This window comes from Sus scrofa, chromosome 7 (assembly GCF_000003025.6).
Source record: "Sus scrofa isolate TJ Tabasco breed Duroc chromosome 7, Sscrofa11.1, whole genome shotgun sequence".
Lineage (NCBI taxonomy): Eukaryota > Metazoa > Chordata > Mammalia > Artiodactyla > Suidae > Sus > Sus scrofa.
In genome coordinates, this window is record NC_010449.5 from 95,091,275 (window position 1) to 95,117,675 (window position 26,401).

At 44.1% G+C, this 26,401-nt stretch overlaps 1 protein-coding gene across 42 annotated transcripts in view; it reads left to right on the forward strand.

The window, feature by feature from the left end:
* The window catches only part of SIPA1L1 (signal induced proliferation associated 1 like 1), a 378,935-nt gene that overhangs the window by 301,481 nt on the left and 51,053 nt on the right, over positions 1–26,401 (forward strand). For all 42 annotated transcript variants that reach the window (XM_013989146.2, XM_021099427.1, XM_021099444.1 and 39 more), the window contains 2 exons: positions 4,382–4,651; positions 22,194–22,343. In XM_013989146.2, coding sequence (XP_013844600.1) covers positions 4,382–4,651; positions 22,194–22,343 — 420 coding nt within the window. The remainder of the gene's footprint in view (positions 1–4,381; positions 4,652–22,193; positions 22,344–26,401) is intronic.

The window sequence follows — 26,401 nt, forward strand, 5'->3', positions numbered from 1 at the left end:
GTTCCCTTTTCTCCACAGCCCCTCCAGCACTTGTTATTTGTGGATTTATTAATGATGGCCATTCTGACTGGTGTGAGGTGGTATCTCATGGTAGTTTTGATTTGTATTTCTCTTATAATCAGCGATATTGAGCATTTTTTCATGTGTTTGCTGGCCATCTGTATATCTTCCTTGGAGAACAGTCTATTCAGGTCTTTTGCCCATTTTTCCATGGATTGATTGGTTTTTTGCTGTTGGGTTGTATAAGTTGCTTATATATTCTAGAGATCAAGCCATTGTCCATTGCATTGTTTGAAACTATTTTCTCCCGTTCTGTTAAGTTGTCTTTTTGTTTTCTTTTGGGTTTCCTTTGCTGTGCAAAAGCTTTTCAGTTTGATGAGGTCCCATGGGTTTATTTTTGCTCTAATTTCTATTGCTTTGGGAGACTGACCTGAGAAAATATTCATGATGTTGATGTCAGAGAGTGTTTTGCCTATGTTCTCTTCCTGGAGTTTGATGGTGTCCTGTCGTATATTTAAGTCTTTCAGCCATTTGGAGTTTATTTTTGTGCATGGTGTGAAGGTGTGTTCTGATTTCATTGCTTTGCATGCAGCTGTCCAGGTTTCCCAGCAATGCTTGCTGAATAGACTTTCTTTTTCCCGTTTTATGTTCTTGCCTCCCTTGTCAAAGATTAATTGACCATAGGTGTCAGGGTTTATTTCTGGGTTCTCTATTCTGTTCCATTGGTCTGTCTGTCTGTTTTGATACCAGTACCACACTGTTTTGAGACTGTGGCTTTGTAATATTTCTTCAAGTCTGGGAAAGTTATGCCTCCTGCTTGGTTTTTGTTTCTCAGGATTGCTTTGGCAATTCTGGGTCTTTTGTTGTTCTGTTTTGTGGTTTTTAAAGAAAGCAATCAAGGGCCATTCAGGAGGGAAAGCCAAAAACAAGTTACCCAAAAGGACCAACTTGCAAAGTTTCTTCTTCATTTTGAACAACAGGTATTTCAAAGTCAAAAGCATCCTGCTTGAGCTGGAAGGGCCGTTAGAGAACATTTTTTTAGTCTCTAATTTTTTTAGATGAAGAACTTTGGTTTAGAAAGTTTCCTTTGTTCCCAAGCTAGAGTCACATGGCTTCTTAGGGACATAGCTGTCCAGATATCTAGCATTTCTGATTCAAGAGTTCCTTGTTGTGATGTTCTGTTCAATATATCGTTTAGCTGGTTTTCTGTCTGCATTTCTTAGTGTCTTAAGGGAAAGGGGGAGGGTAGTGGGTAATAAGAAATTAAAGGAAAAAGAGTAAAAAGGCTGAAAAAGAGAGGAGATGGAGTGGCTTTTCAATTAACTCACAGTTTCTTCTTGTCCCTGGTGCCGTTTTTAGCACCGAAGTTGTAATTCCTGTTGACCATAGCTCTTTAGAAATTGTTGAGGTTCACATTTTGTTATAGGCTATGCCCCAAGTGACGTGATAGTCATTGTGAGTGAAGTTTGGGGATTGGGAGCAGAATTCTTTAGTTAGTGACTAAAATAAGACTAACCTACAAGTTGACTTATCCTGTGGGTTCACAGCCTGGCTCTGCCAGTTCTTCTTGGCTTGGGCACATGAATGTCTCCAGGCCTCCATTTCCTCTCCTCGTAAATGGGTATAATGATGTCCGGATTTGAGAGAGTTGGTGTGGCTCAGCTAAATTCGTGCCAGAATATGGGATAAAGTTCTATACACATTCTGTACCTGTGTTGGTTCCTAACAGCCAACAGAAAGGGGCAGAGATGCTGTGAGCCTTTGAGTTTACAAGTTAAAACAGACCATTGCTGAGGAGAAGCAAAGCTAGTCCTGATTTTGAGGTGGAAAGACATTTTTCCATGCATTATTATAAATTTTTATTGCTATTCCTTTGGCAAGCTACTTCATCCTTGCATTGTATTTCCAGATCCAGAGATCTAGATATTGTCTGATCAGAAATGAAAGACTTCAGATATACTGCATGAACACCTGTGTTGACAAGCAAAATGTATGGCAATGACATATTTTTGTCAGAAATATCAAATCATAGCTTGAGATTTTATCAAAGCCTATGGTGATAATCCCTCATTTTAGCAAAAAGAGCTTCTTATTTTATAAGAAGTCAGTAACTGCTGAAAGTAATGTCCAATGGGCTGTACAGTGTTTTGCAAACTGCAGATCATAACTCTTAAGTAGATCATGAAATCAGCTTAGGGGGTAGTCCCCAATGTATTTTTTTTAATAAAATGGATTAACACAGAGTATAGCAGGACTGAAGCTGTCAAAGGGGTGGGTGTGTGTGTGTATGGTTGAGCTGTATCACAGTGTAAAATATACTTTCACCGGGATTGTGATCCAAAAAGCTTGAAAGCCATCGTCATCAAGCACGAAAGGGGCACAGCAGAGTCTTGGGCCTGGGGTCAGGTTGACCGAGGCTTTTGAGAAGTCCGAGGGAGTGGTAAGGAGACTCCAGTCGGAGGTGCCCATTGGAGACCTGGGCTAGGACTGAGGAGGACAAGGACCCCAACACGTGCACATGCGCCAAAGCAGCACTTTTCAAAAGCTGTGACTGTCTTGGAGACGTAGGAGAGGACGCATGGTGGGGTCCATTTACCGTATCAGGAGTCGTACTCTGAGATACACGGACAAGGTCATGAAAGGGTGGCCCTTTCCACTGTGCTCATTCTCCCATCGACATAAGCCCCTTCCCCAGAACAAGACTTGGCCTTCGGCTGGTTGCCCTGTGGACTCACACTGTGCAGTACAGAAGCCAGGAGTCACCTGTGGCTACATAGCCATTGTAACATGTCTTGTCCCAAATGAGATGTGCTCTAAGGGTAAAAAAAAACCCACCAAATTTACAAGAATGTCAAATGTTTCCTTAATTTTTTAAACGTGTATTTATTGATTATATGTTGAACTGATAGCATTTTGGATATATTAAGTAAAACGTATTGTTAAATTAATGTCACATATTTCATCTTCCTTTCATAATGTGGCTACATTTAAAAATTAATGGGAGTTCCCGCTGTGGCTCAGCGGGTTAAGATGCCACAAGATGCAGCGTAGGTAGCAGATGCAGCTCGGATCTGGTGCTGCAGCTCTGATTCGACCTCTAAAGGGCTTTTACTCTTCACCTTGCCTTTCCCAATCTTCCCACCTATTCCTCAATCTTGAAATTCCTTTAAGAAAGAATGTCATTTTTTTCACTTAGTGATGAAATTCAAATGCACAGTTTGAGTTAATACTTTAGTGGGAATAGGTTTTTTTTAGTAATTTGCCTATCAATCTAGACAGTAATTGATTGAACCTTCCTTGGTTGTTTGGGTAGAGGGAACGGAAAGGAGCTTCTGTGTTTCCTCAGGTTTGGGGGTTGGCACGAAAAGAGGGTAAAATGATGGAAGACAATTGTACCTGCCACGAATTTCACTCAGGCTGCTACCTGGGAGCAGCTGTGCTATGGGAGATTTGTGGCTTTCAGGGGGAAAAAAAAGATGTGATTTCAGATTATGCTTTGTTCCCTGGTGAATTGCTAATTGCACAATTTCAATAACTAGCTTTTTTTTCTCTCCTAAGCTAAATTTGGCTCTCAGTTTGAATTTCAAGATTTTCCCCACTTATTTTTGACTGTCGGGATCCCAACAAATTCAAAACTGTACATACACCCTCTTAGGTCCCTAATCATAAGGGAAGGGTGTATAAAGCCGACTGTTTTCTCCCCTATCTTAGGGGTTTCTCTCTCTCTCTCTCTCTCTCTCTCTCTCTCTCTCTCTCACACACACACACACACACACACACACACACACACACACTGTCCTGGCACCTTCCCTCCCCAGATCTCAGTGCTGAATGACCCCACTCCATCCCCGTCCCCCGCCCCCACGATAACTGCTGTTTTTTCAAGACTCCGTATCTCAGAGTCAACATTTGGGACTAAGCTAAAGAAATACTAGTATGACACTTCCTGGGATTCTGGTTTTTGAAAGGAAAATAATTATAGGGCTTAATGATTAAAAGATGGTTTGGGAGTTGCTGTTGTGGTTCAGTGGCAGTGAACCCAACTAGTATCCATAAGGACACGGGATCGATCCCTGGCCTTGCTCAGTGGGTTAGAGGATCCGGCGTTGCCGTGAGCTGTGGTGTCAGTCACAGATGCAGCTCTGATCTCGCCTGGCCGTGGCTGTGGCTGTGGCATCGGCCGGCTGTTTTGACCTCTAGTGTGGGAACGTCCATATGCTGAAGATGCGGCCCTGAAAAGACAAAAACCAAAAAATAAAATAAAAAGATGGTTTGAAACCAAGGATGAGGTATTTGATCCATGTTAACTTTTGAATCAGTGTGTTTCTACCAACAAGAAGCAGCAATATTGATTCTTCTTCTCCCTGTGCCCTCCCTCTAGGAGCTGCTCTGAAACCTACCGCATGCCCGTGATGGAGTACAAAATGAACGAAGGGGTTTCCTATGAGTTCAAGTTTCCCTTTCGAAACAATAACAAATGGCAGAGGAACGCCAACAAGGGGGCTCATTCACCTCAAGTCCCATCCCAGGTGCAGAGTCCCATGACCTCGAGGCTGAATGCTGGGAAAGGAGACGGGAAGATGCCTCCACCAGAAAGAGCCGCCAACATTCCTCGCAGCATCTCCAGTGACGGGCGCCCCCTGGAGAGGCGGTGAGTGTGCCTTCCAAGGTTTGCCCCGTCTCTGCCCCTGATTTAAGTTGCACCAGACCCCGTAAGCACTGGCTTTAGGTCTCCCCGTATTTTACCATAAATCAAAAATTAAAATGGAGATTCCTGTACTAGTGGTTTTTAAAGCATGGTTGCATTGCAAAGCCCTAAGGATAAATGAAGGTATATAGTCCAGCAAGGCATTCCGCTCTGTTTACTGGCATTTGGGCTTTGCTCTTTCATTTCCATGTGATTTGATCAGCAGAAATCATCACTGCACACCTAGTAGCCAGAAGAACTAAAACTTGGCAGACTCTTTGAGGTGTCATAGACCATATCATCGTCTTTGACAGCCTTTATCTTTTGAGGATGAATGATATGATCGTAGCAACAGAATGCAGGTTTTTGGCTAAGTGTCTGTGTCACTTTATTAATAAAGAATTGTGAGAAAGGAAAACAAAGTGTCTGTAGCACAAACTTCCACTCCTCTGAATGTAAAAGAAAATATGCGGTATGTTAATATACTCAGCCCTGAATAAAATAAGCAAAAGGAGAGGGATTGAGGGATCCCGTAAAGTAACAAAATTTGTTGTTAAATTGAAAGAGTGGATTTCCTTTCAAGCGGTCGCTGGTGAGCTCTTCCTTAACAAGGTGCCCTAGCACTGTTGTCTCCAATTCACTGTAAAGTGTAGCACTGTGAACGAAGAACCTAGGCCAAAAATTAAACTAGATTAAATACTTTTAAAATGTGAATACAAGTTGCTAAGTAATTTTAAATCATTGCACTATAAATATTGTTACCCCACTTCACCGAGGCTAACAAAGGAGATGGTTTAGCTCAGTGACCTGCTAGTCACCTGCTGGAAGAAGCTGACTTCTTTCTGTCCAGGCACTGTCACTCTGCCCCCTGCCCCCAGCCCCACCCTGACTTCAGAGCAGTCAGGAACCTTCAGAGCTGGCAGGGAGAAGTGTCTGTTCCAGGGACTGTGGTGGGGAGAAGGAACATCTCTGTGGAGCCAAAATGTGAGCCTGACTCATCTGAGCAGCAGGAACTAGGTCCATCAGGAAAAGGGTGCCAAGAAAGTGGGTCCCAGCTATGCTTCAAAAGTCACTGTTTCAAATTCGGAGCAGAAAGCTGGAGGTTTTAAAAACCACACTCTGGTGTCTTTTATCTTAAAAGACATAAAACATTGTCACTTAACTATTTCAGAAATACTAGGATACCATGGAGAAATAATTTAGTAAAAAACAGACAGACAACCCCCCCCGCCCAAAAAAAAACCTAGTTGTCTTTCTAAAATTCTACATGTAATCCTGGAGATTTAATTACAGGGCCTTGCTATTTATCTCAATAAAAGATTCCTCTCCCAAAGTAGCTACATTCCCATCTGGACTCCTCTTGCTTTCATTATATTCAAGGAGGAAAAACATCCAAGAGATCTCTGAATAAATTCTTTGTTCTGCACATTCCAAACTTGGCTCTCTTAAGGTGTGTATTAACTAGGAATTCATGATTTGGCCCACATTTTGAAAGATGAACCTAGGAAACCGTTGTTTAGAGAAGAACCTTTTGTTCCTCTCAATCCTGTTTTCTTTCTCTCCAGGATAGTCATCAGGCTTTGACGAGTGAAACTGTTGTGTTATTTTCTCTATACGCTATTCCACATAATAAAAGAGCAGAATATATTCCGATCTTGTGTTAAATTTTAATTCCTACAACAGAAACTAAAGCTTATTGCTGAACATACTGACCTCCAAAAGTAAAAATATTTTTGTAGCCATGAGTCCTCTTACGATGCAGACAACTTTCAGTGCTAGAGAATGCCTCAACTCCGTTCTTTCCAGATGGACATCTTTGAGATCTAGAGGTTCTTTCTGTGGGTACCTGGGGCTGCCCTTCATCGTTCCACCAGGGAAAGGGGAATCCGCGTGCTCTCCCGCTAAGACTGTCAGGGTAGCCCGGTGAGTCTGCAGGCTGTGATGGAGGTGGCAGAAGTGAGACTGCCCATGATTTTCAGAAAACTTAACTTCCATTCACTTCCCTCTGCAGCGTCTTACGTTCAGGGATTCTTTAGGACACTGAACTAGGATTTCAGATCTTAGGATGGAGGGCTTGTGAAATCTAAGCTCTGCGTTTTAGGATGTCCAGGTTATGTGGCGCCTCTCCTTTTGAAGGGTGTGGTCATTAGATGGCGACTCTTCTTTCATGGAAATTTAAGAATTTTATGTCTTCTCCCATCATTCCTAATTTTTAGTAAAACAGTACATCTCACTTAAGTTTTTACCTTTGAGTCATAAACAGAAGGCCCTCTCTGAGAAACCTCGTCCCATTTGTGGAATACTGGCAGTGAGATAGACTCATGACATTCATCACGAGTCCTTCCTGAGTCCCCCATGAATACCAGCATTTATACGGTGTCCCTGGGAATATCATTTCCCCCAGGGAATGTAGTAAAATATAACTAAAAAATGTAGTGTGTGACTGGGTCACTTTGCTATACAGTAGAAAATTGACAAAACGCTGTCAACCAACTACAATGGGAAAAAATATCAATCATTTTAAAAAAAAAGATATAATTAGAAAATGGAAAAAAAAATGTAGGCATTACCTGCATCATCTTACTGAGAACACACCTCCTTATCCAGGGGTGGAAGTGAGGCCCCCGGCTGGCACACCTCATCCGCTTGATACCAGCCCTGCCCTGGGTACCGTTTACATCTGTACTGGGCCATCCAGAGAGTGTGATGTGGACCTTTCAGGCAAATCACAAGTAGACAAAACAAATGCCAGAGTCTGCCATACCTTGTGTCCTGCCTGACCAGTAGTGGCATGGCCTGATAGTGAGACCTAAGGGTGGTCCTTAGTGTCCACAGAGGATTGGTTCCAGAACCCACCACAGATGTCAAACCCTATGACTGCCCAAGTGGAGCTGGCCCTCCACATCCACAGATTCAGCCAACCGCAGATCGTAAACATAGTGATATATGTACTGAAAAAATCTCCATGGCAGGGGATGCATGCTGTTCAAGCATCAGTGGTATTGCCTTTATATGGTTGCTTCGTTCCATTTATTTTCTCCCCGGGTTAAGCAACTTGTGTTTAACCCTAGAGAAGGCAACTTGGTTAAGCTTAAGTTAGAAGCCATCTCAAGCCTACACTGTCCATGCTTTGCAGATCTGCCTACTTCATTCACTATGGCTGGATCCAGCATGGATCATTCTAGAGGAAAACTAAACAAACTACTGGTGGAAACCTGATTTACTGCTTGTGAAAGCATCATTTTTCTTGAATTGTATGCAAGATCCCAGACTTAAAGGTCATTAGAACCAATTTTTTAAAATGCTTGTGGAACAGTATCCTTTTTCCTTTAATACCAAGGTCAGGATTTTTATGACATATTAAAAGGTGTGGTATGTGACATTTCTAACAGGAATTATTTCACAGAATTGTGTTTTCTATACGTTGTTAAAAGAAACTGATGCAGTAAGAACAGATGACCCACTTGTCATCTAAATAGAATTGTCTGATTCCCTTAGATTTAAAATATAGGAGCTTTATGCACTCTAAAAGGCCTTTTAAGTATAGAATTTTATGGAATTTGTGGGGTAGTTTTTATTAACAGAATTAATATTTAACAGAAATAGGCAACATGATGCAATCACTATTCTGGCTCCAAATTTATCTAGGATGTCAGGGTAGAATTGAAATTTGAAAAAGCTTGCTGTAGTACGTTGAACTTAACACATTACTGTGTTTAATCGTAATGTGGGCTCAGTAATGAAACCCTGATCTGGGTTAATATGCTCAGAAGAGTTTAATTATTTCAGGGGCTTTGCATAAACAACAGGCATATTGTCATATGAAAGAATTTTCCTCTCTTTTGTAAATGAAATGTGACCAGCCTTTATATAAATATTTAATGTCGATATTTATTGAACCGTTGATATTTGCGTTTTACCTGGATTCCATACCATTCCCCGTGCCCTGCTTCACTTAGCTGTCAGAGTGTTGCTTCATTTGCAGCGTCAGGGCTACACTTGCAGCCTCCCTAATCCCCCTCCTTTTCAGACGCACCTGCACCATACAGGGCATGATGGTTGTGCCTGGAGGCATGATGGTTTCCTTGGAGTGTATGTATATTTTTTTTTTTTTTTTTTTTTTTTTTTTTTTTTTTTGATTTTTGGCACTGGCAATGAGGCCAAGCAGGGTTTCGACTACCACCAGAGAGCCATAGAGAGCGTTGTGCCTACTCAGAAGCGATCTTAATAAGGAGACAAGGCCTATTTGATCTTTATTTTTAAGGAAATGCTTTCTAAATTTATTTCCAACAGGTTCTGTGTTAATAATCTTCACCATATCATGTTCTATTTTCAGGCGAATCTAGCGCCTGTTGACTCTTTGCTCTTCCTTTGGAATATTAGCTGTGGTTATGAGTTTCAGGACTTGTGCAGTATTGGACTAATACTTCCTATCTGGGTCATAGTGTTTGACTTGACCTGAGAAACCTTGACGCATGAAACTCACTCACACTACATCCCTCTTGACCTCCGTATTTCCAAAGCCACTGGCTGTTGTGGTCTTCAGTATATCTGATACATTTGCCATTCCCTCCTCCTTCAAACTCCCGTTCTTATCTTCTGAAACTTTTCCCCTGATTTTTTTTTTGTCAGCTCATTTATCTCATCTCCCCCAAATATTGTCTGTTCCATGTGGATTCCTTCCTCAGTTTTCTTTTAATCCCCTGCTGTGCATATCTCTGAATATTTTATTTTAGTAACCTCAGCCATCACCTGTATGTGGGCAGTTCCTGAATGGTACACATTCTATCTTGATCTCTTTTTTTTACTTTTCTTGTCCAGATGCCCATCTCCCTGCTGAACAGCTACACCTGAATGTCACACGAGTGTCCCAGACTCACCAGCCACACGGACCTCAGCTGCCCTCCTGCCCCTCCTCCACCTCTTCCTTCTCCCAAGTTACTCACCTCGGAGAAGGGCTTTGCGTGCCGAGGGAGCAGCCAAAGCAGAACTAGGATTCACACTCACCTTCTGCTCCCCCCTCACCCCATCTCCTTACCCACGTGGTTATCAAGCTCCACACTTCTGTGGAGTCCCTTATTTCTAAGTGTCCCCCTTGTCATTGCCTATGGTGCTCTTCATTTTACACTAATGTTTTCCTGGCCAGAACCGCCTTGCCCTCCACGCTGCATCCTGCATGGGACGGCCTAATGGGAACTGCTCCAGGGACCACGCTTTCCTCCTCAGCCTTCCCATAGCCTCGGTGTCAAGGTGTCAAGTCCACCTCCCACTGGGTTTGCAGACTTGGCTTTGTCTTTCCAGGCCTAGGCTTGTGCGTGACTCTCTGTTGCCAGGATTTCTCTCTCCTTGATGCCTTTATTCCTGCAGCTCCACTAGATCTGCCTTCTGCTCCCCTTTGAGCAGCTTAACAACCGCTAGTATTTTAATACCAAGCCCGCCTCACCTGCCCTGAGATGTCTCCTCCCATTTCTGCCTTCATTGCCCCTCCTGGGAATGTTCCTGTCACTGCCTACTTCCTTCACAGAATCTATTACCCTTCATTTGAATCTTATTTCTCCATTTTTTCCAATTTAAGGTAGCCTGTCTTATTCATCCTCGTATCTCAGGGACCAACCACTGATTCTGGCATTTTTATAGGCTCCCAGTGAATTTTTTTAAACTTTATTTAGTAATTAAAGCAGTAAGCAAAAAAAATTTTACTTAAAGAACTGGGAACAGAAGTAGATCAATTTGGGAGAAAATCAGATTTTTTTTTTTCTTTTTAAAGTTGTAAAATATACATAAATATAAAAATTTTTATATTAAGACCACATAAGACATAAACCTTAGCATTTGGACCACAGTTTTGTGACATTATGTACATTTCCATTGTTGTGCAGCCACCCATCTCCAGCACTGAACCTCTGTGTCCATTAAACAAAATTCCCTCGCCCCAGCCTCTACCTGTTACCTGTCCTCTCTGTCTCTGTGACTTTGACTAATCTTGGTACCTCACATAGGTGGAGATTTTATGTAAGTGGAATCATAGTTCTTTTGTCCTTTTGTGACTGGTTTTTTCACTTTAGCATAATGTATTCAAGGTTCATTCATGTTGTAGCATATGTCCAATGTTCCTTCTTGCTTAGCTCAGGCTGCTATCACAAAATACCGTAGATTCAGCAGCTTAAACATGGGGAATTTACTTCTCATAGTTCTGGAGTCTGGAATTCCAAAATCAAGGTTCTAAGAGGTGGATCTTGGAAAGGACCTCTTCCTGCCTTTGGGAAGCACCTTCTTGCTGGGTCCTCACGTGGCAGAGAGGAAGCTCTGGTGTCGTCTCTGTTTCTTCTAAGGGCTCTAGTCGCACCACGGGGGCTCCACTCTCATAACCTCATCTTAACCTACTTACTTGCCAGAGGCCCTCCCTCCTCCCAATGTCATGTCAGTGGAGGTTAGGGCTTCAACATATAAATGGCGTGAGGGGACACATTAAGTCTATAACTTCTCTCCTTTTTTTAACAAGACTGAAAAATATTTCATTGTATGTATACACTGCATTGTGTTTATCCATTCATCCATCAGTGGACACTTGGGTAAATCAGTTTATTTTTATAAAATTAAATGTGGCTCAGAGGGCTAAGAACCTGACTAGTATCCACGAGGATGCAGGTTCGATTCCTGGCCTCACTGAGTGGATTAAGGATCTGGTGTTGCTGCAGGCTGTAGAGTAGGTCATGCATGCAGCTTGGATCTGGTGTTGCTGTGGCTTTGGTTTAGGCCTGCAGCTGCAGCTCTGATATAAAGGCCTGGGAACTTCATATGCCACAGGTGTGGCCCTAAAGAAATAAAGAAGTAAATGATAGGTAAAAGTGAAACATTCTATAATCTGATAACGTTATAGAATAGAAACTTAGATTTAAGTAGAATTCTTTTTTTTTTTTTTTTTAAGCTAAATTTGGAGTATTCCTGTTTTAAAAGCATATTGGGTAAAGCTGTCCAAAACTGACTCAGGGGAAATGTGAGTTTTCTTGATTGGCTTTCCTATAGTTGGTTTCAATTAGGTTGAAACTGGATTATGACATTTTATTTGTCAGCCAAGATAAGGTAGAAAAAGCTAAGGGCTATACTTGACTTAAACTCAACCAGGCTCTTAAGGCTCCTTTCCCCCAGTTCCTCGAAGGAGTAAGCATCCTCCAGCATCCACGTTGGGATTAGAGTTCAGATGACTTGCAAGTGCCCGTTTTTAGATTACAGTACACAGATGTTTTCCTATTCCGGAAATGGGCACAGTGGCTTGAGCTTGGCACACCTCCCGGTTCCCTTTCTTTTACAGACTCCAGAGTGACCCAGGGAATGAGACCAGGGTGCTCCCACGTGGTTCCCAGCTCCGGCTCTTGAATCGCTAAATCGTTCCTTGGGCCTCAAACCAGCTGCTCTGCACTTGTCCTGGGAAATGTTCCAGGGGCTTCCTCCTTGTGGAACCACCACTCTTTTAGCGTAACCCAGAAACTCCCAAAGGCGCCAGCAGTGCAGGCTCTGCCACCCAGGGACCCTGATTTGTATCCTGGCCCTACCCCTTGGAAGTGATGCGACCATGGGAAGTTCCTTATCCCCCTACATTTCGGTGTCCCCAAGAATCCAATGAGCCCCACCTCTCAGAGCCACAGTGAAGATTAACTAAGGTACTGTAGTTACTCTGTATTCAATCCGAGCTCTTAGGCCCGGCACATCGTGAGGCTTAGATGGTGGTGGTTGCTGTCTGTCCTTGGTGTCACTTTGTAGCTGCTCTCCAAACACACTCCATCGGGGTGAAAGGGAGCTAGTTCCAGTCGGGGACTTAAGGATATGGATAGAGCTGACCAGGCTGGGCTGATGAATCTGTCTTCACCCTGGTTTAGGCTACACCTGTGGTGGGTCAGTATGTTTCCAGGAGCAGGTGTGCTGTCTTGAGTGACAGTGACCCGGTTAACTCCAGTGAGACAGACAGGAGGAATTCAGGAGGCCTGCTGTGTGATTATGGAAGTTGTAGGAAGTGGTGCAAGCCCATCCACTGAATTAGAATAGACCTGCGAGATGATCTCGTAAAAGGCAGTTGTGTACAGGGAAGAGCAGTGAGGTGGCAGGTGGGCAAGCTGTTCCGCGTGCCGCCACTAAGAGCTGCTCTCCCGTATGTGTCCAATGGCAGGACCGGGTCCTCTTACCCATTTCAAAGGCGCTCAGCATTTGGACCCCCGGACAGTTGGGGCCTGGTCACACCTTACAGGAGGGGTCTACAAGGGCCCACAGGGGGCTTGGGGCTTCCTTAAAAAGCACACATGGGGAAGGCCTTCCCAGAAGCCAAATCTCACATGTGTCCTGCTGTGCCGGGACAGCAGGGAGGGGAACCAGGATCTTAGCCCCTTTGCCTGATGAGGGCACGTCAGCTATGTGGACACATTTATCAGCAGGAATTTAAATAACTCAGGTGTAACCTGCTGCCTTATATTTGAAACCATTGACATTTTTAAGATGTGTTGATTGCTCAACACATGTGATAAACATGTGGGAATTAGTGAAAATGAAGGCAGAGGAACTACCGAGACCCACTCCCCCTCCCCCATCACCAGTGTGAAATTTTCCCATAAGCCTTTTGTTCCGAGCCCAGGACAATGACTGGTCTAAGATCTACTTCCACTCACAGAAGTCCTTGCGGTACAGTGACAGAGTGGCAGCGTAGGATCTGCCTGTCATAAAAGTGCTTGCCAAGGGGGTTTCCACTGTGGCACAGCAGGTTAAGGATCTAGTGTTGCTGCAGCTGCGGCACGGGTTGTAGCTCTGGCTCGGATTAAGTCCCTGGCCTAGGAACTTCCATAGGCTGTGAGTACAGCCGGAAAAGAAAAAAATAAAGTGCTTGCTGAGAAAAGTAGGCTTAGTTTCCTTTTCAGCTGCAGGAACAATTACTGTGAAATTATGAGATGGACAGAGTGCCCTTAGGGGCTGGTCAGCAGAGTTGAATCCATCTCTTCACCCGACTTTGTGTGTGTTTGTTCTCTGACCAGTGGGCTCTCGGCTGGGCACCAGCAGGCTTGCTAGACACTGCTTCAGGCCACGTGAAGATGGCCCTGGACCATGTGCTCTGGACCCTCCTCTTTAAGATCTGTAGGCTCATCTTAAGGGATGAGCACAGATACCCAAGGAGGGATGGCAGCGCAGGTGGCTGACTCATATTCTGTGGCCCTGCTAGCAAGTTCGCTATCTCCCCACCAGTCCGCGCTCCTGGAGGGAATCAGAATCCAGCCTAATTTAATAGCCTTGAGTCTTCCAATCTGTGGCGTTTTGTTTGACTCTTCTCGTTTCCCATTCTATTTTTAAAATAACAAATGACAATGGCAACTGAATGGCAGAAAATAAAAGTTGGGCTCTAGAGATGAGGGTTGTGGAGCAGCCCTGAGCCATGGTTCGCAGTCTGTGCTTGTGAGGAAAGATGATTCAGACTTTTCTTGTAGAACTCAGACTCTGAACTTCAGGAGCACAAGTACTGGTAGAATCGCGTGGGGAAGGGAAGTAGGTTGGGTTGTGTGGTGTTTGCTCTTCTCCGACTTGAAGGCTGTTGTCTTGGAGACCTCTTGAGGAAGGTGCACACCAGCAGCCACCCACCCAAGCAGAGCATGGCACACTGGATTTTGGCTTCGGCGTCCCTTGATTTTGTTTGTGTAATGGAATGAATTTATTTTGTGTAGTGTTGTTCAGTCTTTGAAATCCTAGCATCTCTCCCCACACCACTTAGCTTCTCACCAAAGAATCTGGTTGTGACTTCTTTTTATGAAGTCTTTGTGGATGTTGGTGGAAGGTAGAACCAGTCAGAATCAAAGAAGCTGATGTTTGTGTGTGAGCTAATGAATTCTTATCTCTATGGAAATTTCATTAATTTTAGATTCATTTCATTAGTTCTCTTACACTTTGGAAAAAGAAAAGAAAAGAAAAAATGGAGAGTATTTGGGCCTTACCGTCTGTCCCGAGGACTGCAGGGTCAGTTCTGACCACACCACTGCTTGGCTGCAGAACCTTCTGTGCATCCCTGTTTCCTCACAGGTGGAGTTTGTACCTCCTCAGCTTACCTGGTAGATGCGTTCACCCTTCCCATCACAGCCTCCCCCAGTTTCCCACCCGTGTCCAGCATTCCAGCCTAAAATGCCATCCATTGTGGTGGCCACACATACTTTCAAGTTCCCATGTCCTAACTCCTGACTCCTGTGAAAAATCCTTGGTTTCCTACAAGACCCATTTCAAATGCGTATCTTTATCAAGCTTCCTTTCCCCTAATTTTCCCCATAAGATTTGACTTGTAACTTGCCTGAACCCCTTTGCACTTAATTCAAACTGCCCTTGTGACAGTTACATTCTACTTGCATTTTACTTAAAACCTATAGGCAGCTGTCTTGAGCTTGTGTTTCGTGCCAAGCACTGTTCAGAGTCCTTTGTGTTAGTTTTCTCAGTTAATCTATCCAGCAGCCCGGCCAGTTGGTTGCCGTTAGCCCCTTTTACAGATGAGGATGCCCAGAGATTGAGAGATGAAATAGTTGGTATGCGAGTGGTGGAGCTGAGATTAGCATCAAGGCCATCACACTCCAGAGCCCCTATCTTAGTCACCATGCTGCAAGAATGGAATCTCCCACCATACATGGACTGGTGCTCAGGAAATACTTGCCAGAGGAACGCAAGCATATTGTATGCTGAGAGGGCCCAGCCACACGGGCTGCAGTCAGGGCCAGCTCCAGGTGTGCAGCCTGCGCAGCTGCACAGGGCCCCAGGCTTAGAAGGGTCCATACTGCATTTAAGGCTCTATTGTTGCTGTCCTGAAATCTGTTATGTGTTTGAACAAAAAGACCCAAATTTTCCTTTCGTACTGAGTCCCACAAATTTATGTGGCTGGTCATGACTGCAGTCCATTTTTATGTTCTGTTCTACCTTTAGGTGTAAAATTCTTTTTTTTTTTTTTTTTTTGTCTTTTTGCCTTTTCCAGGGCTGCTGCCTTGGCATATTGGAGGTTCCCAGACTAGGGGTCTAATTGGAGCTGTAGATGCCAGCCTATGCCACAGCCACAGCAACGCGGGAATCCAGCCGCATCTGCGACCTGCACCACAGCTACAGTGCCAGATCCTTAACCCACTGAGTGAGGCCAGGGATCGAACCCACAACCTCATTCATGGTTCCTAGTTGGATTCCTTAACCACTGTGCCACATCAGGAACTCCATTAGGTGTAAAATTTTTCTTAGGTGTAACATTTTTCTCAGGTGTAAAACTTCTCAAGTGTAAAACTCTTCTCGAGATGTACCCATGATGTGTGCCAGGCTGTGAACCTCTAACAGCTCACCAGCAGCTGGGAGTTGATAATGCAGTTATCTCAGTGTGAGGAATTGCTGTATTTTCCTAACTGAAGGAGAGAGTTACTCCTTGTTGTAAACTGATCTTGTCACAGGAGGCTCATTAGAGCAAGTTTCCCCTGATCCAGTGTGAAGAACTGATAGGAGTCAGATGGTCAGAAAGTCAGGGGAGGCTCTGGTTCACAAAGTAGAGATGAAAAGACAGAGGGATGGACTACTTGATTTTGAACACAACTTGTGCAAACTCTAGTCCAGATGTTTCACCCAAGTGACATTACCTTGAATCATTTTAGAGAATTTTTTTTTTTAGCAGAATTCTAGAAGAATCCTGCTTGATATGCGTTGCTAAAGACAGACTTTAACTGGATCCTTTCGCTGGGTGAATAGCGTTTTAATTGCCAAGTTGTGGTAAAATGCTGTGCTTAATTACGGACTCAGAGATCTAATTTGTCAGTCATCGCTGCTATTTGAAACCCTCTCAGCTGATCTTACCATCATTCCACTGTCTGCACTTGAGTTACCGAGGGCCTTATCTCCTTGGACACATCCAAGCTGTGCTGTCACTTTGAATAAAAAGCAGGAAACAGAGGCATAATTAAACGCTACATAACTCCTGAGGAAAAAAAATTTTTTGCATCAGTGACTCATATCCTGAGAGTCCCTTGTACATAAGTTGATAAATCGCCATCTCAAGAGATTGATTTAATAAGAGTATATTAATGTGAATAGCATACGTGTAGTCCTGTGAGTTAATTCATGGGAAGGGTATGGTGGGGGCAGAGGTTATTAGAAAAATCTGGGATATATATATATATATATATACACACACACATATATAGTTCGTTTTGTTTTTGTTTTGCTTTGTTTTGTTTTGTTTTGTTGCTGTTCTCTTTATTTTATCCTCACATGAGAAGTCTTCTGGAAGAATGAAGACCTGATATTGATCTTGGACCATCTCTTCCTAAGTGGCCATCCAATTCGGCTCTTTGTTTTCATTGCCATGAAGTGCACTGCATATAAATAGGAGGCTGGCCTTGAATGTAGTCCAGCAGACTATGGGCATATTGTCTGTCTGGCTGATGGTCATGACTTTTGCAATTGCTGCATTCTTTGTACAATCCAAAAGCCCTGGTGTTTTATTTCTGCAGAAGGAAGTAATGGGCATAGAGAACATTCACTATCAGTTACTATAAAAACATTTAGTTATTTCTCAGCTAAATTGATAAAAAAAAAATGTAGGGAATTGACTGAAATTAATGCTAAAAGGTTTTTAGACATTTCCTTTGTGACATGACCATAGCATTCTTAAAGAAGATTATTTCTTATATCCTGCAGAATCAAAGGATCTCACAGCAAGTGAAAGAAGTATTCATCTTAGTCCTCTTAAACCTATTTGGGCATTAATATCCAGATGCCTGGGGCTTGTTAAGACTCAGAGAAAATAGAGAATTCAAAAGAGAGGAAGAGACTTGTGATCCCTTAAGGTAGCCTGGGTGGGGGTGGTCAGAGCTTCAAGAGGTTAGCATGCCAGCTTCCCACATGAGCCAATTTGGTGATTGTTCTTTTTCAAAGTGTTGGACAACAACCAGCCCAACTTCCACAGTGAGCGGCCGCAGGCTGCCTCTGGCAGTAGTGGACTGCCAGTGCCAGGCAGGCGGGTACCTCTCACTCCCTGAACCAGGTCTGTTCTCAAATAATATTTGTGTGGTGGTATCAGATTTAGAGTATTTGGAAAGACAAGTACGTCCTCAGAATGAGGGCTAATTCTGAAAATATTTTTGCCCACCATACATACATCTAGAGTCGTAAAAACATTTGGGTGGCATTCCATCAGCTGCTGTGTGTGTGTTCTGTATGCGTGGACAGTCCGAAAACAAAGCGACTATTGAGTTATATAAATGCAGGAAAGGCCTGGGAATGAATACCGGCCTTCTGGAAATGCTATTTTTTCACTTTGGGATAACTCCAGTAACCAAGCAGAATTTTCTGATGCATTTGCCAAATAAAAGAGCTGAGGTTGAGAACTAGCATGAGATATTTTAGCTTAATGTACATTTTGGAGAGCCGGATAAGAAAAGCCAGCTCTAAATATAAATACAAAAGTTACATCTTGACTCTTGCCATGGAATCATGTTGTCACTTCCTCATAGAAGCAAAAACATTTTAACATTCACCATGAATCTAATTCATTGGCATTACTTGTTTACCCTAAAGAGAGTTTAAAAAAAAAAATCACCAGGCCCCCAGATGTTGCATTGGCCCCAACCATGTTCATATTCTGCTGCCTTCGCCTTTCTTTCCATCTTTCTCACACCGCCTCCTCTTGTAGTAAGAAAAATAAAGCAGCTGCAAAATGAAACTATATGTGAAGCTTCTCTGCAGTAGGTGCATCTAAAAGCCACTTTTAAGGTAGAAAGGCGTGTGGTCTGGCTACGTTTGGATTCATGCTGTTCCTTAGTCCTTACCTAGTTTTCTTCTTTGTAACCTACTCCTGCCATTCCTGCCCCCATGCTCCAGTCCCCTTCCCATCACTTCTGAATAAACGGTGAGACATCTGGCAAATGTTTTAATGGAAAAGAATAAGAGGATATCCATTTTATGGTACCCAGATAATTGTTCTTGATCTTTCTTTTATCAAAACACGTTACCCGGATTTCATTGGTGGTATAGTGGGTTAAGACTCCGGCATGGTCACTGTTGTGACTGGTTGCTGCTGTGGTCTGGGTGCAGTGGGTTAAGGATCCATGTGCTGAGGGCCCAGCCAGGGCAAACAGACAAACAGCACATGGCCCAAAGGAGGCTTGGACTAGTGTTCCAAGACCACACTAATTTCTGATTCTGCCAAAGCCCCCCCCGCCCCCATAGTGAGCCCACAATTCTCTGAGTCTGCGTGGCAATAACAAGATTGTTGATGGTAACAGGAGGAGCTTCTGAACTTTTCCTCTTTCCCTAGCCTCTTAGCCCACTGCCCAAGGCCCTAGCATCCGCAGTTTCCTCATCTGTCCCATTTCACACTGCCTAGAAAGTGCCTGGTCAGCAAGCTCACGCAGCATTATATGGAGGACTGACAATATTCACAGGGTGCGTGCGTATTACCCCATCATCCCTTTTTTGCACATTTAAGAAAGAAAGTGTCTTGGAGTTTCTGTTGTGGCGCAGCGGAAGCGAATCCAACCAGGAACCATGAAGTTGAGGGTTCGATCCCTGGCCTCACTCAGTGGGTTAAGCATCCGGCGTTTCCATGAACTGTGGTCTAGATCGCAGACGTGGCTCAGATCCTGAGTCGCTATTGCTGTGGCTGTGGTGTAGGCCAGCAGCTGTAGCTACAATTTGACCCCTAGCCTGGAAACCTCCATGTGCCGTGGGTGCAGCCCTAAAAACCAAAAAAAAAAAAAAAGAAGAAGAAAGAAAAAAAGAAAGTGTGTTACCTTTGAATCAATCTGTTGCAATTGTCTTTAGTAAATTATTCTCAGACTTTGCCACTTGATTATTAGTGACTGATTTTCAGCAGCTGTCAACCCACCCTGGTTGAGAACCTCTGAGCCCACCTACTATTCTTCATTCTCTGCACGGCTCGCAGGGACCCTTCTCCCTTCAGTAAGCATGGGAAGCAACCAGAGATGTGATGATAAACAAGACTCCGTGCTGCCCCTCAAGGGCAGAATCTAGTTGGAGAGACAGACACATGTAAGACAGAATGTGAGTGCATTCTCTAGGATGTATTGTAATGGTGCAAAGAAGAGGCTTTTGTGGGACTCAAGAAGATTCTGAGTAATCCATGAATTTAGAAATGTGAAATTGGAAATAGGCCTTTGGAGGGAAAGGATTTTATGTGAGTGAAAGGAGGGAGGCATCCCAGGCTGAGAGGGCAGGCTGAGTAAAGGTATACATGTGTGAGTCTCAGACCCAGGTGCGCTAAATACCCCCAAGTGTGGGGTGCGTGGAGTCAGGCAAAGGGCATGGAGGGGAGCACGGGCTTGGGTGAATGGTCCAAGGCCTGAAAGCGTCTCTGGTTGCTTCACATGCTTACTGAAGGGAGAAGGGTCCCTGCGAGCCTTGCAGAGAATGAAGAATAGTAGGTGGCTCAGAGGTTCTCAATACTGTAGGCAAAGGGAAGCTTCTGTGGTCAGACTATGAGCAGCAGATGACAGGATGGTAGGGGGGTTGGATCCAGCAGGTGGACAGAGCCTGGAAGTTGGAAGGCCAGTGAGAGTACCACTGAACTAATCTAGGCTGGCGATGGGGGAATGTGGGGTCAGTCACAGGATGGAGATCAGTTTCTTTTTCATCTTTGTGCTTTCAAGACACAGGATGCCTGATATATAGTAAATAATTGATAGAAATTAGAATTGGACTTTGGAAGATGAAGAAGGGAAATGGCTTTGAGCTGCTTAGCTTGAGATAGATAACAGATATGGGAGGGACAGGTTGGGGTATTGTGAAGTGGGAGAATGGGAAAAACCTGTTCTTTTTTAAGAGTATTTTTGTTTGTTTTTTTATCTTTTTAGGGCTGCACACACAGCATATGGAAGTTCCCCAGGCTGGAGGTCAAATTGGAGCTGCAGCTGCCAGCCTACATCACAGCCATGCGAGATCAGAGCCACATCTGTGACCTATACCACAGTTCATGGCAATGCCTGATCCTTAACCCACTGAGCAGGACCAAGGATCAAACCCTTGACTTCATGGATACTAGTCAGGTTCATTACCGCTGAGCCACAGTAAGAACTTCCTGTTTTTAGGAGTTTTAATTTGACTTGCCCATGGAGATGTTCAAGAGTAACGTCTAGGAAGCAGCTAGGGTGACAGGTTTGTCACTGAGAGGGATGGAGCCCCCAAGTCAGATCTGCCTCCTGGGCATAGATGGATTTCGGGGGTCACTTTTATGGTATCTATCCTTATTCTTTTTCTGTTGGAAAAGCTTCTCGGTGTGCTTCTGTGATCCTTTGTCAACTTCCTATACCTGAAACTCCTCCCCGCCCTGCTTCAGAAGGTATGTGGGTTCCCTGTAGGAAACTGCCATGTTTCAGTGAATCAAGTTCAGTCCCACGGCTTCAAAACATTGGCCTCAGTGTAGGAGATCTTTACTTGCAAAATGGTCTGATCCTGCAGACCCCTTGAAAATTGTCCTATTGCATAGAAACCCCAGCCTACCCTAGGGCACAGCAGCAGCTTTAGCGCTGAGTGTGATGGACTCAGAATCCAGAGTCCAGGCTTCTCGAAAAAATGACTTCAGTTCCATTCCCTCAGCTGTGAAATGACAATGACCTGGCCTGCTCTAAGAGTCAAATGATCTGTGCCCCATTTGCTTTCAGAATAAAATATCATTGTTATCAAGACTGGTCGATGTCTTAGGCTTCAGCCCCACTTACTAAAATCTTAGCAGTTGCCCCATTGCCTATTAAAGTAGAGGAGGCGGAGGGCAAGAATCCTGTTTGCTCTGACTACAGAGCTCTGATTTCTGTCTCAAGAGCCAGTCCATGGGGTGAAGGATCCATAATTTGAGAAAGACATGTATTGGGGGCTCTGTGGAGCACACCTCTGCTGTGTTATGACATAGACTCAAATTCCAATGAAGTCCAGCAGCTGCAGCTGTAGGCATGTTTCCATGGAGGTTTTTATGTCGTTGCTTCTGTCAACCAAATGTATACATACTAAGTAGCAATAACTCAATATTCATCCCAGACTTTGAGTAATAACATTGGAAAACAAAGAAGCATATGAAGAATGTCCTGGTCTCACTGTGGCTGTATTCGCTAGGAGAACCAGTGGGAAAATTGGGATTAATTGCCATGTTAATGTCACTGGGGCTCCTTTAGCCTCTGAGCTGCCATGCTGTGAAATTGCATAAGCAGTTCAGCCCTGGAATCCTGGCAGCTTTTGGAAACATGCATGGTTTGTTTTGGGTCCCCCACCCCACCCCACCCACCCACCCCCCGCCGTGTTATTTTGACACCTCACCCCCTTCAAGGCCATCTTTCAGCTATCCCCTTAGGGAGTAGTTTTATGAGGAAGTTTCTTTTGTGGGCTTCCAGCTAGCTTTGTGTTCACTATCTCCATGAAGTTGCCTGCATTTGTTGCATTTGTATGATATTATCCATCATGTGCTGCCTTGAGATTTTGCCTTTGAATTACTGACTGTGTGTTTGGTTTGCCCGCACAGGCTGTCTCCTGGGTCGGACATCTATGTGACGGTCTCATCCATGGCTTTAGCAAGATCCCAGCCATGTCGCAGCTCCCCCAGCAATCTGTCTTCATCCAGCGAGACCGGCTCTGGCGGGGGCACTTACAGGCAGAAGTCCATGCCCGAAGGGTAGGTGTGCTGAGTCGACCTCACTGTCTCCCCTGCAGTTCGTATGTGTAACATAACGTCCCCCAGCCTGGATCAGTTCACAAAAGAGTGAAAGGGAAAATATGGTTAACGCTCCAGATTAAAAAATGTTTCCATGGCTGGTTCAAACCACTTCTTAGAAAGTTTATCGTTGTTAGTCTCTCTGGACTCTATGGCGAAGAAATCAAATTACATCATTCCTCCGTTATACGTATTGTCTAGTTTCATAGTACAGATTTGGCCACTTCTTAAAATTTCTCACTCGCATGTGCTTGCACTGGTCAGAATGTGTATGGCTGTTAAAGCAAGGGAAGTGCCCGTCATACCTAAAGCTTATTAACAAGATTTTTCTCACACTTTAGGAATCTTCTGTGATTTCAGCCTGTAGGTTTGTTTTGGGGGGGTTTCTAAACCGCATCTTTCTGAAAACACTAAATGCCCAAAAGTAACTATTTGTTTCTGACAAAACTCACAAAGTAAAAAGCTTACATGTACATGGTTTTAGAGGCTGAGAGGGAAAAGAATTGGAATGTCTGAAGCTGGAAAGTAATTAGCAGCAACACATCACAGGACTCACAGAAGCCAGCTTTGCTCAGAGAAAAAATTAAAAAACCATCACAGACTTCCTGCGGAGGTACCTCTGGCGAACTTGAGGAAGAACTTGAAACCATTTGAAATTCAAAAATGGGGTGTTGAAAAAATTGATCTTTCATTCTTTTTTTGTTTTGTTTTTGTTGTTTTTGTTGCTTATTAGAACCACCCATGCGGCATGTGGATGTTCTCAGGCTAGGGGTGGAATCAGACCTGCAGCTGCTGGCCTATGCCACAGCCACAGCAAAGAGATCCTTAACCCACTGAGCCAGGCCAGAGAATTGAACCTGTGTCCTCACGGATGCTAGTTGGGTTCATTACCGCTGAGCCACCATGGGAAATCCAAAAAATTAATGTTTCTATTCCAAGTTTTCCCCAGATTATTTTTAACAAATATACATGGGTTGTTTACCTTCTTGAGATTTTACCATGTTGCAAAATAATTATGCTTATGAGAACACCTCATAATGGGTATTTTTGTAGTCCTATAGTATTTTGTTGGTTTTTACAGCTATTAAGTATAATTTTGTTCATGTTTCTGCTAAGTGTTCGTGTTAGCAGAAAGTAAGTAGTAAAATCCACTGTAACATATACTTCCCTCCCTACCTCCCCATCTCCCCTGGGATCCCCTTGGTAGCCTATCTAAAATGCACATTTCTTATTTTAATCACTTCAGTGACAATTAGAAAAAAAATTAGCTCTTATTTATGAGCTCCTGCAAAAGGATTTATGAGGTAAGTGTTATTATTATCCCACATCACAAGCCCAACTCATTATTTCTTATTTTATTTATTTATTTATTTTGCTTTCTTTAAGGGCTGCATCCGTGGCATATGGACGTTCCCAGGCTAGGGTCTGCTGGCCTAAACCACAGCCACAGCAACACGGGATCTGAGCTGAGTCTGTAATCTATACCATAGCTCATGACAACACCGGATCCCCACTCACTGAGCGAGACCAGGGATTGAACCCTTATCCTCATATACTAGTCAGGTTAGTTTCCGCTGCGCCACAGTGGGAACTCCCTATTTCTTGTTTTAATTCATGAATTTTATATGGCCTGGTTTGACTTCAGAAATAAGAATTAACTGCAACTTCAGTGTTAGTATAGCAGTAAAATATAAATGAGCTAAAAACAACAAACATCGTTGCTGCTTCTGTACATTTTGGTACCTACTCTCAATGTATACCAAATGGAATTTGAAATGTTAATTTTTGATGAATAGGAAGGTTAGAGACATGGTTCCAATGTTGGTTCCAGTGTTCATTCCACATTATTTTTGTTTCACGAGGTGGTAGTTATTTGACTTGGTGTGTTATACTAAACCTGCCACAGGTGGCACTGAGGGTTCCCCATTGCTTTTAAGGTTACCTGGTGATTATTTGCTATAGTGGATAACACGGTTTTTACCTGCAGTGAGCCTTTACAAGAAGATGCTGATACAGTGTTTTCCTTTAGATCCCAAGCAATTTTTGTCTGTATCTGTGATTCAAGAGGCATTGGGGTTTACTGTCTGGTTCACATGTGTTGCTCATGGGGCGGTTTGGTACTAAACTTAACACTTACCATGGGAACGACTGTTGCATCTCGTCTACAACTTAGGCCAGTAGAAATAAATAGGTGATGGCGACAGTGAAGCAGGCGTATATAGAGTCGGCATGCAAACCCATGAACGTTAAACTTGAAAAAGCTCCACAGCATGAGGTAGTAACCCTAGGTCCACACACACACAAGGGGGCTGCATGTAATCCGCCCCCTTGTTACCCTCCCTGTGCTCCAGTGGGCTCAGCATGTGTCATGTGTGTCAGGTGCTGCCCACACCCTGGGGTCAGAATGGCGAGACCATCCAGGTCAGCCTCGAGGTGTCATTTCTCAGGCTGGTTAATGCAGCCTGCTCCATTTGAGTGCAGGGGAAAAGGCACATGCACAAGTTTAGGTGTGGATGACAGAGTTAAAAAGCAACACTGAAAGGAGTTCCTGTCGTGGCGCGGTGGTTAACGAATCCGACTAGGAACCATGAGGTTGAGGGTTCGATCCCTGACCTTGCTCAGTGGGTTAAGGATCCGGCATTGCCGTAAGCTGTGGTGTAGGTTGCAGACGCAGCTCGGATCCTGCATTGCTTTGGCTTTGGCATAGGCCGGCGGCTACAGCTCCGATTGGACACCTAGCCTGAGAATATGCCATGGGAGCGGCCCAAGAAATGGCAAAAAGACCCAAAAATAAATAAAAGCAATGCTGATGGAATTCCTGTTGTGGCTCAGTGGTAACAAACCTGACCAGTATCCATGAGGATGCAGGTTTGATCCCTGGCCTCACTCAGTGAGTTAAGGATCCGGCGTTGCTGTGAGCTACAGTGTAGGCTGGCAGCTGCAGCTCCAATTCAGCCCCCTAGCCCAGGAACTTCATATGCCACACTTGTGGCCCTAAAAAAAAAAAAAAAAAGGCAACACTGATGAAAAGACATAGGATCTCTCCTGCCAGCCTAGGGCCATAGACTCAGGAATGTGGATGAGGCAAGGCATGTCCAGAGGCAGGGATGGACTGGGCAGGGGAGAAGTTGGAGGTCATGGTGGGAGAAACGTAAGCAATGCTCACCATACAGCCTGAGGGTGAGCATCGGGGAGGCGAGGAGGCCCCGGGGGCTGTCTCCCAGCCCTCCCAGGCAAGGGGTTTAATTGTGAGTCCATGGAGATCAGTAAATGAAAATTGCAGAGGAGAAGTTTCCAGCCCATGAGGAGGAATGTATCTCAAAGCTGTCAGCCTGCTCTGGAGAGCAGCGGACTGGCTCATGAAAGTTCTTGGTCCCTGAAAGCGTTCCATGTGGCAGCCAAACGATTCCTTAAGAACGCCTTCGGCTCTAAACCCTGGCTGCTAAAGTGCTCTTCTAAACAAAGGGACAGTTAAGCTCTTCAGAAAGAGCCTCAATGTAAAATGAGAATTTTTTTTTTTAACTTGGGCCCACCCACAACATGCAGGAGTTCTTGGGCCAGAAATCAAACCACACACCGCAGCACTGACCTGAGCTGCTGCAGTGACCACACCGGATCCTTGGCCTGCTGAGCCAGCAGTGACCTCCCGGGAACAGGTTTTGTCCGAGCTCCTCAAGGATGGTCTCTTCATAGCCCTGGTGCCCTGGGCCTCAGTAAAGGCGGGGCGCGTGTGAGAACTGAAACTGAAAGTTCACTGGATAGGAATGGTGTTCATTTACTTAATCATTTATTTAAAACCTGACAGCCCAAAAGGCATTAGGTTTTAAATTTAGAGGTTTAGAGTTGTCTTTGGTTTCCACTGCTACCAAAAAGTAAAAGCAAGATTCTCCTCCATTTCTTACTTTTATCTCTGTACCTTCTTGAAAAGGCCTTAATTTAGTGCACATTTAGAATAGGATCATAGGCGTTCCCGTTGCAGCTCAGAGGGTTAAGAACCCGACTAGTATCCATGAGGATAT